Genomic DNA, 18,634 nt, shown 5'->3' with positions numbered 1-18,634 from the left:
ATAAAACTATACATATACAGTTATATCTTTAATTATTTCTGTTGCTCAAAATCGATCGATATTTGATTTTTTCCTTTCTTTTTTTTTTTCTTTTTTTTATCTTTCCTATAAATAATATTGGACACTTATGTCTGTTGTATATTCCATTGAAAGATCTTCTATTATTAAAGTCTCTATTGAAAAAGAGAAAAAATTTGCTTTTTGCGTAGCGTTTTTTGTCTGATGAATTTTATTGCGTTATTAGTGATATGCACTGATAAAAAATAGCGTTTGATAAAAGGAAACCTGAATATTCAAACTAGCAGTGAACAAAAGCGTCAGTCTTCGAAATTTTATGCCGTTTTTCGTTTGCATGTTCGAACGACTATTGCATATCGATTGTTTTTTGCATTATAATATCAAATCATTTTCTTTCAACATAACGATAAACAATAAAATAATAAATTAAAATGCGGATTAAACATTATCTTAGAATCCTTTAAGGCAGGAAATTGCAACATTTGAAATTCTGATGCAATCAAAAATAAGAGTCTAGATTTTATAAATTTTTATATATGGTAATATATACTACAATATTGAAATATTTACTTTTTCTCGGTTAGACGATCCGTAAATTAATGACGCACTTTTCGTGACTAATTGAATTGTAAATAATCAAGGTTGAATTTATGTAAGAGATCTTTCTTATTTGATTATTTTGAATTTGATCGAGTTCTTTAGTTTTCGATTCAAGTTACAATTTGAAGGAAATGAACTGTATTTTTTTTTCAAAAGAGGAAGTTGGCGATTTGTTTGATATCAATTTTAATATTTAACGATATATTATTCGATAAATAGAGATTGTTTTCATCTTATCACTTTGATGACGAACTACATGATTTTTTCTTTGCGTGTCTCGAACAATTTAAATATTTATTTTCGTATGATGCAACGAACGAAACGAACGAATTTTAATCATAGCTTGTCTAACAGCTTTCATAATTGTGGAAATTGTGGAAATAATTTGAAAATTATTATATTATTGATGCATCTTTTCAAATTATTATTCATGAATTCTTATTTCAATATATTTCTTTTATTACAATCTCTATGTTTTTTAATGCAATTTATTATATAATAATTATTATAATATCACTATAATTATAATTAATATATAATATTAATAGTGAGATATTGTTTTGATATCTATTTATTAAACATTACTTATTAAACATAGTTAAATTTATAAGTAAAATTTTATATTAATATTTTTAATATTAATGCTTTCAAAAATATTTAGTATAATATGCTATTGTTAGATCTGCTATTTTATCATATTTGATTTTGATTTAGCAAAATTAAATTTTTTTGAACATATTAGTCAGCATAAGTAATTAAATAATTGACAGTATGGATAATTGAATAATTAAATAATAAGTTATTAAGTTAATAATTAAATATATATAGTGAATAATTAATAAATTATATTTATTAATATTATATATATTTATAAATTAATATTTAGATAAAAGAATATATGTTTAATTAATTGAAAATTAAATATAGATGAGTATCTTAGGTCAAGATACTGATTATAAAATGCATAATGGTAAGATAAGATAAGAAGATAAGAAAATTATTTCATAAAAATGAAAGAAACGCAATATAAAAAAATTGATTACTCTCGATTCAACGATAAGACAACGTAATAAAATTGCTCCTCGTAATTAGAAATATATTCTATACAAAGCATAACGAGTTCTTTATCATTTTTTTTTCTTTTTTTCTTTCTTTTCTTCTTTATTTCATATTTTTTTGCCTATTTAACTTGATTTTTTAATTTTCATAATGCAAATATCGTATCAAACTAGGTGAATTTCGTTTACCTATAATGGCTATATTCCTAATTAAAAAATTAAGATTACATTTACAATTTTTAATACAATTTTCTGTATTTTATAATATATAATAATTTAAAAGATTTAATCAAAATTTAATTGAATTTTATTAATTTTTTTAATTAATTTATTTTATTAATTAATTTAATAATTATTTCATATATATAATAATATAATATGAAACAATTAATAATAAGTAAAATAATGTATATAAAATGTATATATTAATTTAATTTATATTATGATACATGTATAATATCTTATTATTTTTTAATATATTCCTAATATTTAACATTACTAATTTGATTCTTGCCAAGAATCTAATGAAAATATTTACTTAAAATATTTATATATAAATAAGTCATCATATTTGTTAATTTAAAAAAAAATTGATAAAAAAATGAAATATTTGATAAAATTAATCAAAAATAAAAGATATATATGGAAAAGAGCATACTGAAAAGAATAATCAAAGCAAAGAGAGAAAAAAAAATATTAATATACATATATGTGAGAAAACAAATACTATATATATACTATGTATATTAATAATCGATAAAAATAATTTATAAAAATTATTATTAAATGCTGTATTAAAAACACCAAAAATTTTGAAAATTATATATATACAGAGATTTTAATTTTCTGATTAGGAATTGTATTATATTCAAATTCATTTTTCGAAAAAAGGATGTAATAGAATATAATAAAATAAAGAAAATCAATATAAGTACGTATTTCAATGTGATTTTATAATTTGATCAAATTAATTTTTATTATTATTTTTATTTATATTGTCCCTAATGTTGAACAGAGAAACAGAATAAAATAGAAAAATTCGTTCAAAATTATTTTCAGATGTTGTAAGGTGTGCGCTCGTGTCGAGGGAGAACCATGCGGTGGTTTGTTTGGATTTTCTGGAAGTTGTGCCAACGGCTTACAATGCGTCATCAAAAACTTGCTGCCCAACACTCGAGAAGTGGACGAGGGAATTTGTACAAGTGAGTAGAATTTTAGATTTATTCACAGATTTATTAATGTCTTTCGAATCTATTATCTTTTTATATCAAGTTAATGGTGCACTGGGAGTAGAGAAAGAATAATGGTGTGTAAATTTATGGAGCGATTTAAATCACTTTACTAGCCGATTTTTAAAATCACAGTGATTAATAATATGTGCCATTTTATAGAACTTTTACGGATCAGTTTTTATCACACCTGTCACTATAAGCATTCTTTTCTCATTATCTATTTTGCCTTATTTTCTATCGATTATCTATTTGATATACAAGAATCATTAGTATTTCGTCAAGAGCAAATTGGTAGTTACGTTTTATATTAAAGAAAAACAAATGATAATGTATAAGTATTTATTTATGTATTTATAACAAATTATTTATAATAAAATATTTTAATATTTTATATAGTTTCATTCTTACTTTAAGATATATAAATAGATAAAAAAAGTAAATAACATGTGGGTTTGTATTAAAAAAAATGAAGTTATATATAAAAGAATATTTGAAAATATAATCTAAAAACTTTTTCTATTATATTATATATATATAATTTTCCATATAATTATGTTTATTGAGACATTTATCATATTACGATATTAATCTTTCTATTGTAATTGAAAATTTACCGTATAATTAGTGATAACCATTTTCGCATTTAATCTTATTCATTAAAATTGTATCTTTACTTTGGAATTTTTTGGTCTGAAAATAGTTGAAGTGATAAGAGAAAAAGTGTAGATTGTATGGAGAGTATCATATTTTCCAATTAAATTTTCCCATAAAAAATGAATTATAGTCTAGACTTCCAATTTGAATTTATTTCTAATAAATATGACATGTTTTATATCATCTTTTATGTAAATTTATTTTAATGATTCATAACAAATTAAAGATGATTGCTAAGTCGAAAATATGAATAATTTCAGAACAAAAATATTAGAAAATATTATCAAATTCTATCGAGATATCTTGATATCTTTGATCACAAAAAAAATTAGGCAATTTATTTTTTAGCTTATTTTCTATCTAACACTTTTCAAATAAACTGTTTAAATAAAAATGATAAGATATAACAAATTCATACAATTTATTTATTTGTTAATCGTGTTGAAGTTATGTTAACGAGGACAATCTTTTACGGTCATGATTATCGATATAGGGAGATAATAATAGTATCCTGTCTGGGATATAAAGAATAAAGTGACAGATATATAATTTTTAATATATGTGCTAATAAAGAATAATAAAGATTTACTTGTTTGTTATATCTTGTAATATGGTTTGAAACGCAAATTATGCCATAAAAAAATTATGATATAAATATTTAAAATAGATAAAAAATAATTTGATTGTTCTTTATACTTTATATTTTATTAACAAAGCAACATTTAATACAAATAAAATATAAAATAAATATACAAGAGATACGTACATAAATGAAACAGTATCTATCCTGGAATATTTTAAAAAAAAATCCTGGAATATTAAAAAAAAAAAAAATAAAAATGTCATCAAAGAAGTCAAAATGTTTGGTTAAAATCATAATGTGATGAATTGAATCTATGGTATTATAGCTACATATGTTATCGCAGATCTACATATATATTTATTCTTAATATTCAGAATGTATAAAATATCATGGTTATTTATATTTTTGATATATAAATTTTTATTTTATTTAACAGAAAGGAACAATTAATGTTACTTTTAAGTAGATGTTATTATTAAGTAATGTTATTTTAAGTAGAAAAAATAAATTAGAAATTTATAAAAATATAAATAAAATATAAAGCCATTTATTACATACATATTTTATCGAAAATCAAATTATTATGTTTGAATTTTGCTGAATTTATATATTATAATAACTGGAAGCGAAGATTTCCATATATCTTATAAAGTCAGCATCGATCGATCGATTCTTCTTAACATTTCAAAAAGCCGATTCTTTTATGAGGTCTATGCATAAATTTTTCCTAGTTCCCTATTTTCGATTCTCGAGGACTCGAAGTTAATAACCGATAAAAAGAATTTATTTCAAATAAACGACTATTTACAAATCGTGATTCGAATTTTTCTATTCATATATTGTTATCATGATATATTATCATATTTTTTTTATCCTTCAAAATATTTCGTTAATTTTTATTCTTATTTTATTATTATTTATTAATTAATAGCTATACTTACAAACAATACATGATTTTTATCTCATCTTAATGAAATATTGCCATCCAATTCTTATCTTCTTTTGACTTTATCTTTTATTTTTTTTTTAAGTTTTGACCTACTGTTTTTTCGTTGAAACTTTCGATTTTAAACAAGTTGAGTCCTGATTATGGACCGAAAGAATACAAACAAGATAACTTTATGTGAATTTAATTGAACAAATTCTTCTGTTGCAACTGCATTATTATTACTTTGTTTTTTTATATACTGGAATTAATAGAAATTATTACTATAATAGGGAAAAGTTTGATATGAAAAAAGAAATAATACAATAGAAGAAGAAAAAGTTGGATTCATTTGACGAACAAAAACGAAGTAAATTGCTTTCAAAAAATTTTAAGAGGCAAAAAAAATATTTGTGTAGGGTATTATTTTTACATATTTTTTTTTTTACATATTGAAATGTTAAATTAAGAAGATTGATGTTTTTTGAATAATTTTTTAAAATACGATTAATAAATAAACAAAATGAAAGTTGATTTATAAATCCAGATTTTATTAAAGGAAAATAATAAAAAATGAAATAGTATATCTAATATAGTATTATATTTAAGAATCTAATAAATAAATAGTGCTATATAAAAATCTATTAAATATAAAACAGTTATGATCTATCTTATTCATCTACTTTGAAATTATGATTCATCAATCGTGAATGCTAGAGACGTGGTAATCGCATTTTTATTTGCTGCTCTCAAAAACCTTTTCAGGATACATAAATTTGAATATATATCTTTTGTATATATTGTTATTTTATTATGCTTATTTATTAAATTTTTTATTGTTAACGTACCTACTTATAATATTCATAAATATTTATAAAATATAAAATGTTTTTTTAAAACAAGAATTTATATATTTTTAATATATTTTTAACTTTATGAAATTTTAAATATAGGCATTCAGTAATGATCCAATTATAGAATATTTCATAATTGAATTATATTTTTTTCTTATAGTTCGTTTATTATTGGTATGTCTTCTTCTAATACGATGAACCATCAGCGAAAATTATGGAACAAAGAAAAAATGAAGCTATAAAAGTTATCAGGAGAAACGTATTATTACGTATTAAACGTATTATTAAATTACATTAATATGTAAACTATTTAATGTGTAAATTCTGGATAGTGAATACTTGATATAAAATTTAACATAAGGATATTACAAGTAACTATTGTAAGTAATTATTTTTTTTATTTAATTGCACTTTAAATGTAATATTATAATCAAAATGCCTAATAAAAGAAAATATTTGTTGTTTTTTATCTACCAAATAACTATTTTTGTAATTAATTTGTAATTAAATTTTTATTTAATTTTATATGAAATATTATATACATTATAACCAAAGCTATAATAAATAAAAAAATTTTTTTGTTTATTTTTTTATGAAAATATCTTACATTTATTGTCAGTATTTTTTTTTTTTGTTGTTCTTTTATATAGTTTGATATAACGTGATTATATCTAAGCAAAATCATCGATTTTCAATTTTGAAGTATTATAATTGGAAAATTATTGAAAAGATATCTTTTGGTAGGTGACGAAAGCTGTTCTAGTCAAAATCTCTTTTCCTTTGATTGAACGCTTCTCAGATTCGAGATTCAAGGTCTGATGAACGCTTCGATACTAATTACTCGCACCATCTTCTCGTTATTATCTTAAAGTGGCAGATAATTGAATTGCCGTGATTCAATTTCCTCATGATGGAAATATTATTTTTCTTTCTCTTTCCTAGATATATCAAACATATCGTATTTTTTTTTCTACGATTAGTAAAAAAAATAATGTCAATTTTGTGAATACAGAAACAAATTAATTTATTACACAATATTTACACAATATCCAGTTTTTAAATCATTTGAAATTTATGTAAATATTATAAAATATTGTATTGTTATGAAATTTATTAATAATATGGTGTTTTTCAAAACTAAATTTATTAGCAATTTATATATATTAATAATTTTATCGGTAATTATTTATTTTAAATGATGATCTTAACCTTGACATGTATTGTTAAAAATATCCTTTTCTTTATAAATTAATCGGCGATCTCCGATTGTTCAATTTGCAAGATATTTACAAAAAATGATTACTATTATTGCATTTCGAATATACATATACATCTATAATATCTAATATTCAAAATATATAACAGATGAATTAGCTATTTTCTCATAGATTTAGATAGACTCGAAATATCTTAATCTCAAACAATAACGAGTTGGATTGATTCTTCAAATCAGCGAAAATAAAGTATAAAATAATATAATAAAATATAAAATTACAACGATAGATATTAAGTATTATGCTAATATCATTATAATTTATTGATTATCATTGATTGAAGATTATTTCATATTTTATTTTGCATTTTATGTATTTATATAACAATAAAGAATTCATTTGTTATACATAGTTACATATTTTAACTTTCGATCGCCATGATGTATTTATATAAACAGTTGATTGATGATCGCATGCATATAAGCGAAATTCAAGATAGTAGTAACAGCATTTTTTACAAATATCTAGAAAACTGTAAGAACTGTCGGTTAAGTTATAAAAAGTTATAACATATGCAATATATGTCTAAGTTAAGATTATTGTTAACGTTATTATCTCTTAAAGTAAATAATTATTGTCATTCATCATTGGATGATATTATTTTGTAATTCAATCAAATTTATCTAATATGTATGTATATTGTATTTTGGAAATGATTACTTATTACTTTTATTTTCATATTCAGTTAAAAATAGGTAATGGTTTATATTTATGTATTCTGAGATATGTAGAGTATAATTGTACAGAGTAAAATGAGTTAAGTATTCCAATGATTATAAACTAATTTCATTTTTCTTTAAAAATATTTGCAAAATGTCGCGTATAATAATTTAGTTTTCTATATCCACGATTAATTATTTAATTAATTTCAAAATCGTAAATTTTCTTTCGTAGAAATCTATGGTTAATAATGAAATTTTATAATAGTGAAATTATATACATAATGTCTACATATATATATATGTATTATATGTATTAAATAGTATATGTATTATATGCTGCATATATCTATGATAATATTTTATATATTTTATTTATTATAGAGTTTCATGTAAAGTTTTAAATTTAATTATTAATTTTATTATAATTAATGTCAAATTAGGATTTGTAGGATTGCGTGGGATTATGTAGACTTTATAGGTAGATTACATACTTGAAAAATTATGCAAATTATGATCAATTGGGATCAATTGCGAGTAAATGAAAGTGCGGATTCAATTCTCATATGAATAAATTTATTATAATTATATAATTAAACAATATTTTCTTAAAGAAAAAATATTAAATTTTTTTCTATGATATAATTAGTCATTGCAATGTTCTATATTTTAAATTCTATCAGAGAGCTATTATTAGAGTTCTGATTGATGAATCGCAACAATTATTTTTAATTGTCAATTTTTAACATTTTTATTTTATTATAATTATAATATAATTATAATTACACTATTATAGAATCATGTCCATAAATATTATTTTTTATCTTTTTATCTTTTTCTATTTCTATCTTCTATATTTTCTAACTTTACTAGTTTTTCTTTGATCTTATTGCAAACATTAATTGTTTTTTTTTTAAAAAAGCAGCATTTGTTTTTATAATTTCTTAAGAAATCATACAATATTGTGATGGATTTTTTAAAAAATTTTAATAATTACAGTCATAATAAAAAAAACTTTCTGCTTATTTTGAACATTTTGAAAATTATTAGTTATGCTGTAAGTAAAAAAAATCTTTTAAGTTTCTCAATAAAATTAAAAGGAGTTTTAATTGAATATTTTTTATTCGATAGTGCACCAAATTATTAATAATTATTCACATCGTTAAAATTAAAAAAGTTTTACAATTTAGTTCTTAAATTTAGTTCTACGATTTTTGTCTCATCATAAAAAAGAAAATAATTTGGCTATATGAATATTTATACAATATAAAATATAGACATTAGATAATAGATTTTAAATTTTTATTTATGAATATTTTTACGTATTAATACATTTTTTATAAATAAATTATTTTTTCCGACGAAAGAAAATTTAATTTGTCTTGATGTATTTATATTATATTATTTAATTGCTTGTAAAGATTTATTTCTATAGAAATAAAATATTTTTTAAGAAGAAAAAAATTTTGAAAATGGCACATAAAAGCTATATAAAAATGAATAACCAAAAATATATTGGTATTCTAGAAAATAATTTAATATATTTTTCGAGAAAAAGAATAATAAAAAAAATTGGATTTTTCAATAAGAAAATATTAGTCTGTATTAATTGTATAACTTTTTGTATGACTTCAAAATAAATTTTTAAAATGATCTTCATGTTTTTCTGATTATTTTTATATGAAGCATTATGGAGAATATATGGAACATTTTCGTTCGAAAAATCTAAGCTGAAAATAAGGTGAATATGGAAATGTCATAGATGAATATGGAAACTGTAAATTACAATTCAAGCAGTGTGAAATAAAATACTTAATATGTGATCGCTGAAAAATTGATTGATATCAAATATAATTAATTGAAAAATAAAAAAGACATGCTATTAAAATATTATAGTTATCCATTTTTAATTTATTTTGAATTCGATGTTAAATACAACGTTTATTATTTATATTTTTTTATATTTTATATTTATTGATTTTATAAATATGAAAATTAAAAATTTTTTTTCATTTATTTTTACTTATATATATATATCAAATTACAAAAAAAATTGAATGTTAGGCAATTATGATTAGATTATATGACAATATTGGCAATTCAAATGACGCGATTAATCTAATTATATATTTATATTTATAATTGAATATATTTTCATATAATAAAACTTTTTTTCTATTTAATTCTATTATAGAGATAAAAGATCTCATAGAGATAAAAAAGATATCATAGAGATAAAAATCATAAAAGATTTTTGATTTTAAATACATTGTATATATATTGTACAAATATGTCCATATTTTCTCAATTATAATATATAAGAATTATATAAGAATATATATAAGAATATAAGAATTCAAGAAAAAAAAAAATTGTGAGTGTTATCGTTTGTTATCGATTATTTAACAATTGAATTTTAACAATTGAAAGAAAAAAAAACAATATTGAATTATCGATTATTGATAAATGCTGAGTTTAACTCATTACATTTTATTACTAAATTAAACTTTTCTGAATAAAATTCCGAATAAAATTCAAGAATAAAATAAAATAAAACTTAAACACGTAATAATTAATTCGAATAATAATATGTAAAGTTTATATTTCAATTTACAGAGGTTTTCACAGTAAAACGAAAAATGAACAAAATTACAAAAGTTTTTATAGAATTTTTCGAGTTATAGAGATTCGAGTTGTCGAAGCTCAACCGTAATAGGAAAATTTATTAATTCAAGAAAGAGGGTATTTGGGAAAGTTGTGAATCTATTTTCACGAGAGGCCAACCGGGTGCATAGATCTGAAAATTAGGTTGTAAAACGTTTAAGAAAGGAGCCACGCGAATGCTGGTCTCGAATATGCATACATTCGTGAATTTAAGCCGATGCATATGCACTAGTATACTTGGAAGCCCAGGTGCTCAGTATTCATGGAATATCGTTGCTCGAACGCAAGAGATCGTGATGATGAAGGGAAATAAAGGAAGACGAATAAATTAATTTAGTTTCCATATGTTCACATTATCATACTTTCATTTAAAAACCATAAACATAAATATTCACACATTGTAAAATTCAAAATTAAACGCGTACTAATTAGATTTCGCAGTTCTTCAATTTTCACGATAACATTCCTTCGTTTTGCAATCTTTATTAGGGATAATAACGGAATAAATGTTAAGTTTAAAAATATAAAAGAGTGAATTTAAAATGTAACAAATTGAAATTATATTACTTATAAATTATTTATCCCTTTTTATTCGATAATATGTCATTTATTTTCTTGTATTTAGTATACCTTATTAAATATAAAATTATACTCTGTTCATTAGAATGATTTTTCTTTTGTTTAATGTAATTTCGACGAATTAATTATTTTGTGAAAAAGAGAGAAATAATATGTTTAGAATTAACATAACGATATTGATTAGATTTTTAAATCGATCAATAACAGGTGTGTTCATGCAACCTTATAGATAGAAGAGTTAAATAGAATCAATGTTTATTATATCGATTTGTGTAACTCAATTAACTAGTGGGATTTATTTTATCGATCTGTAAATATATTTTACGTAATATATTGAATAATAGTAATAATAAGTATAAGTTTATTGAATAATAAATACAAATTTTTAAATCGAATCATTTTTAATATTCATACTCTGGAATGCCATTTTTTTTCATTCTTGCCAAAATTTTTTATTTTAAATTGCAATCTTCGTGCAAATAGTTGAATACAAATGAATGAAATAAAAATGAACGCACGAAATTATAATCGTATAAAAATATAACGTAATAATTATTTTACCGAATTGATAATAATCAAAAATAGTTTATATGATTTTATGAAAATCCAACTTATATGTATAGATGTTTACTTTCTTAATATTTTTTTAAATTTTTGTCTTATATAAATTCAATCTTTTATTCAATATAAGAGACTTTTGTTCTAACAATGTTATTAATAATTGGTATTTTTCCTATTTCGATGCACTTTTCAGTTTGAACTTGTCAATTTCTTATGTATATAGAGAGACAATATTTCTGTCCATCTTAAATGTTTTTGTTGTTTTTAAACATATTCAAAAATTTAAAAAAAAAGAAATTTATAATATAGTAATAATAGTTTTTTTTAGATAAAAAATTTTCAGATATTTCAAACTCATTTTCACTATATATTTTTTTTAATCGCATGTCATATTTCTTTGATGATGATAAAGGAATTTTAGATAAATTTAACGATTCTTATTATAATATTATATTCGAAATGGTGTCCCTTTGCATTGATGTAATATTAAAATTTAATCTAATTTCCGAAATCCATATATTTCTTATCATTTCCATGATTGTAGCATATTTTATAATGACTCTTTATTTTCTATTTTCTTTCTATTATCCTCTCTTTGTAATATTTTTTAATAACTCTCACAGAAAGAAATCGAATTATGTTATATCTGATAATTGGTGACGAAATAGGCTCATAAAAGTATGTGCTTCTAATCAAATGATTGCAATGATTCATCGACGATTTCAAACACTTTTTAACATAAAATAAACATAAAATTTGCTATTTACTCTTTTATTTATTGTTAAATAGTTTTATAATAGAAAAAGTTGAATTCTAAAAATCTTTTACATTATCAATGAAAAAGTATGGTACAATTTAAATACAATTTAAAAAAAATTGAAATCTCTGAAGCCTCCATTTAAAAAAAATTATTATTGTCACACTAAACTTCTTCATAAGGTACAATTTTTGTATAAAGATATATCTATAAGCAATAGAAATTCATATATCTAAAAACAATGGAAATATTAAAAATGGATAAAGATATTGTTTCACTATGTATATGATAAAATATGAATTCCATTATAATAGAATACTATATAATACTAACCTTTATTATAATAATACTATATAATAGAATACTATCTATATTGTTACTAAATTTTCAAATGTGAATGTTGTTTTTATCATTGATAAAACTGAATATCAAAAATATGCGAATCGATAATTGTGTACATCTACACACATATAAAATTTTACAAAATGATAAAAGAATTGATTCAGAAAATAATCGATTTCCTCTTATTAAATAAGTTGTTAGAATAATTTGTATACATTACAATGAATTGATTAATTTATATATTCGAATCGATTAAAAAACTGTATCATCTGAACTATTTATAAATTGTTTAAATGACATAACACAAGTACAAAACAGAATCAATTAATATCGCGCTAAAATTAGAACTCGATCTTTCGAATATTTGAATCAAGAACGCAATAAAAATAACATGTATACTTGATTATTTTTAGAATATATTTCTGTCATTTATAACTATATACATACTATAACTATTATACAAATAAAAACGAAAACAAACGAAATAAAATAGGATATCTTCGATATTGTATAATTCATAGATGCGATAAGAACTTTGCAGTAATATACATATTGCTACAGTTCTTACTTATAATGTAACATTTAAAGGAACGGACATCCGTTTTGATATTCGAAATATCGAAAAAATATGGAACGGGAAGAAGAACGATTAAGATTGCGGTTAAAATTGGGATTGGTGAAGAAATGGCTAAGAGAAGGCGATTATTATCTCGTGATAGGACGCATAGTGACCCATTGAAACGAGAACAAGTCTCGAGGATCTTGGTGTGGTTAAAGAAAAAGAAATAAAAGAATGGGAAACACGGTACGAGATATCTGAGCATTTACGGGCCATTTCCTCACCATTGCTCATAATGACGTTATTGCCTTTTCGAGGTTGAATGGAGATTCGTTCGTGGTTGGAGGTAAAACCGTATCTGAATTCGTTAATCATAGACATTATCGGTTTTCAGGCGACATGCCGGAGACGTAAATTCATCCGAATTAGGCATTATTTGCGACAAATATCACACTCATCTTTATTATATCTTGCAAAGATAATCTTTTGAAGAATCTATAGATCTCAGCCGATAATTTAATCTATGAATACCGTATATGTAGGTTATATTATATATATTGGTCATTGTGGTTAATTCTCAATTTACGAATTACGATAATTATTTTTAGATTTTTAGTATTTATTTATTTTAATATAATTGCTTTGCTTTATTACTCATATCTCTCTCTTTTGAATCGGATATTGAATCTCTCTCTTTTTTTCTCCTTCAGGAGAGATAATTAAATATTAAGTTAATATTAAATAAAAAAAAGGTTAAGATATGCTATAAAGGTAGGCAAGAAGACAAACTTCAATTATTGAATCGTGAAAAGAAAACTATAAATATCGTATAAATATTTTTCCATCTTCAATAATACTTGTACATTTTTGAAAGGATAGAGAAATATGATATATAGTTCGATACAATCACAGAGCCTAATATCGACATCGAGTAAACTGTGGTGAGTCGCTTTCTTCATATACGATTATGGATTAAAAATGAAATTATGCATGCTCGAATGAGTTTTGCGGTGAAATATTGACCGTAACATTATCTGCACGAACCACGTATTCTCTCTGTTGTAGTTGTATTCATGTGTATATGTACACGCGCGTATGTATATAACGACGTGTACGCATGGTTTGCATGGTCGCAAAGTGATATCGAGCTCGATTAACCAACACGAACACGTCGTACCCTCTTACGAGTAAGGCGAGATCCTCGGTCAGCCATGAACAACGTTTATGCGATAAATTAATCACAATGCTTCAAAGCTCTGCTATACGAAACATGATTACACGACCGCTTAACGAATGATAAGAAAATGCGAATTTTTATCCATCGTAAGTCATCATTTGCAAATATTTCTCAATAGAATGGTAATCAACCTAATCAAAATCGTAAGAACGATCTTACGTATCGGATTAGGGAAAAAGTAATATAGGGCATTTTTTTCAATTCTTGATTTTTTTAATAAATTTTATGAAAAAAATATTATAAAAATTGTCTGTTTAGCAAAATATATTCGAATATTAATTAAATAATATTTAAATAATATAATTTAAAATTAAAATAATTAAAGATAATCTAATATTTATATTGGCTATTTTATCTGACGTCTTGATTTTCTTAATATTATAAAGCAAAAAATATTTTAGATAAAAATTGAATCGCATTAACGAGATATATTTTGATATTATTAATTCTTTTGTAAGGAAATATATAAAGAATATGAAAATCAATTTTGTTTTTTTTATTTATTATTTATTTTTTTTAATTATATATTTTTTAATAATAATTGATTAGTAGTTCAACTATTCTTATTCTCTATCCAAAAATTATTAATTTAATAAATATTTCAATTTGAATTTTATAAAATTTATTATGTTAGAGACAAAAATAGTGATACTAAAGATAAAATAGTGATACTCTGTTCATCCTTTCTTTGTCTTTCATGCAATAAGTTTTACAATTATTCATCATTAAAAATCAAATGAGTATCATCTTATAATATCAATTGAAGTATTTCAATGTTTTTCTAACACATTCTATATTATTTAATTTGTTTCATTCAGTTGATTATAGATACAATTAAAAAAATATTAACAACTTCTTAACTACTATCTTAATAGTAATAAAATAATATAATGTTAAGAAAATTATGTTATGTTATTATAAAATATTAATTATTAATTATTTTAATAATAAACATTTTTTAATTAACTAAACATAAATTATAATATATTTAATAATTTAAATAAAAATATAAAAATTACTTTCTTGACAACAAAATAGCAATTTAAATTTTTATAAAAATAACAAAATGATTAAATTTAAAATTAAAATTAGATTTAAAATAAAATTTACAATTAGATATAAAATTTAAATTATAAAAATATATATATGTATAAAATTTAGAAAATATATATATATGTATAAAATTTATAAAAAAACACACGTTTATAGAAATTTTATAAGTTAATTAATTCCAAACATTAATTTTAATTTCAATTATTCTTCATGATCTTAAACTTTATTTTTATTATTTATGTATAAAAAATACTATTACAATAAATAATCTAATAAATAAACTTTAAAATATTCACTTAATTTCTTAATATAATTATATAAAGTTTAACATAAATTCTTGAGGAGAAATATTTATTTACATAATCAATTTTTTGATAAATATTAGTAATTTTCCAATAATGTATATAATTGATAAATTAACACATATATTTGAAAAAGAAGAACAAGAAAGTTAGAAAACATAACTTTTTCAAATCGTTCATATCCAAACTTTTTTGCCAATATTTATTTATTGCAATGTGTTTTATAATATGCCCCAGTTATTGTGTTACAATACGTCGTACTTCAATATCATTTATTTATGAGTATTCATGAATGTATTCATTTACGAGTCTACATGAAATTTTTATTAGTAATCCAGTCCTATTATATTCACAAAAAAATTGGACAAATATAACGTCATCATGCTTTGCACGATCCAATTTTATAAAATATATAATTTTTTCTGTTTATTTCTTTTAGAGTAGAATCATTAGAGTAGAAAAATCAAAAGAGAAATTGTTAATAAAATCAATTTAATAATTTTGTTAAATATAATTTTATTTTTGTTTTAATTTTATTATTTATTAATTGTATTTAAAATTATATAATATATTTTAATATTTTTATTATATAATTATGTAATAAAATAATAATATAATATTTTATTTAAAAAAATGCTATGTTATAATTTATATATACATTTTATCTAAATATTGTTTACATTGCGTCTTATTTAACTTTAAAAGTTATTATTATTTTCCATTATTTTTGATAAAATTTTCATTCATAAATAACTTATTTATGTATTTATAAAAATAAACAAATATTTTATATAATTTTAAAACAAAAAAATAAAGAATTATTGAAAAATATTCATTTTATTGATAAATTTTTTTTAAAAAATGACGTATTTTAGTTTATTTTTGGAATATAGAATAATTCAATGTATTTGATAATTTTTATTAATCTATGAAAATTTATTTTTAATCGATATATAGAAAGTAACAATGAATTTGATTTTTCAAAAGTTATGAATATTATATCATTTTTTATTTCAATTACACATCTATGAGTATAATATGCGATGATCCTGCGAAAGAAGAATTTATAAGTCAATGTTATATTATCTATATAGCTGATAAAATTTCATTTGAATATTGAAACCATTTCAATTGTTATATATATATATATATATATATTATATTGTTATATATATATATATATATATATATATATATATATTGCACTGTATCTCAAAGAAATCTCAAAAAATTGTATATATTATGCAAACAATGAGAAAATTTATTTACAATAATTATTAAATTAAAAGCAAATTTTAAAAATGGTTAACTTTCAATAATTTTTAAATGACTTTTAAAACGAATCGAAACGTACATATAATCATAATCGAGAAAAGTACGGAAAATTGTTAAAATTTCATACAAACGTCGTGTACGTTCATTTTTTCCTCTACAATTTTTTACACATCCATTGTAATTCGTTTATCACGGAAAATCTGTAATCGTTGATCGTTATTTACTTACGTACGGTACAGAGTTCAACGAACGTTGGTGAAAAAAAAAAAAGAAAAAAAAAAAAGGAAAAGCCGTTCGTCCTCGTTTGTTGTCGAGGGGATGCATACACGCGCCACGAGTGCATGCTTCCGGCTGTATATGTTTTATGCAGTAGCGCAACGGAGATGATTCGCTTTCGAGAAGAAAATCTTTAGTGTGAAAACACTAGGATGCATTTTCGAATACTGAATGATGATGTCGGCGATGGCGATTGCAGCGACAAGATTTTCAAAGATGAATTCGTTTAACTCCACGTTTTCGTCGAGTTTTCTATACCAACCGTGCTCCTACTTCGGTGTTACGTAACTCTCGGATATTCTTCCACCGTATAGTAATCGCCCTGCGAAATACATTGTGCTACACCGGTTGAAATAGGTACGATTGCGTTACAGCGGCGTGTGCACGGTGTTCGTTTAAAATATTCATAAACGGGACGATGAAACGCGCTAAACTCCATTTACTTCTCCACGCCGCTAAACCGCGCCATTTCACCGTTTGCACGTTTTCTAAAGCATGATCTATATGCGATGATTTGTGTATCTTCGCGAATACGAATATTGGAAATATTCTAAAGATCGTGGTAAGATAAAATATCATATAATATCGTGGAAAGACGATACGACGAAGATTCGAATAATTCGAGAAAAGGAAAATTGATTTTAATTTTCTAGCGTTGATGATCTTGTATATGATATATATCTTATATTAATATATATATTTTCTTTAGCGTGGATTTATTGGAAACGAGAAGCAACGAGAAATCTTTTCAACGAACGCGTTTCCAACTTTTTCCGAGAGAATGAATGTTTATGCGCGCTAGCATTTCGAAAACATTTTGCATTTGTTCGAAAGAAATGCACAAAATGCACGCGTATACTCGTTTTCAAACGTACTCTTACGTTTGTCACCGAGTAATTGCGAAGTTGAGTCGAGCATGAGGAAAAAAGATGCATATATATGTAGTTTTTTTTACGTCAGTGAAATATTACTCGAATGCAGTTTTTTTTTTCGACACTATATATAATTATAATAATAATTCAAAATTTTATGGAATTTTTAATGATGAATTTTCAATACGACAATATCAATAATATATAGTAATACATTTATGTTTAAAAAGTAACAGGAGAATGATAATATATAAATTTAAAAATTATGATTTAACTAAATGATATTTGCAAAAATCATTT

The 18,634-nt window shown here is 22.1% G+C and overlaps 1 protein-coding gene across 2 annotated transcripts in view; it reads left to right on the top strand.

Annotated features, from left to right (window-relative positions):
• The window catches only part of LOC122720686 (cysteine-rich motor neuron 1 protein), a 275,210-nt gene that overhangs the window by 2,131 nt on the left and 254,445 nt on the right, over positions 1-18,634 (top strand). For both annotated transcript variants that reach the window (XM_043947524.1, XM_043947523.1), the window contains exon 3: positions 2,736-2,878. In XM_043947524.1, coding sequence (XP_043803459.1) covers positions 2,736-2,878 — 143 coding nt within the window. The remainder of the gene's footprint in view (positions 1-2,735; positions 2,879-18,634) is intronic.

This window comes from Apis laboriosa, unplaced genomic scaffold, assembly GCF_014066325.1.
Source record: "Apis laboriosa isolate Shangri-la unplaced genomic scaffold, ASM1406632v1 scaffold1321_cov151, whole genome shotgun sequence".
NCBI classification, from domain to species: Eukaryota; Metazoa; Arthropoda; class Insecta; order Hymenoptera; family Apidae; genus Apis; species Apis laboriosa.
This window is presented reverse-complemented; position numbering and strand designations above follow the sequence as displayed.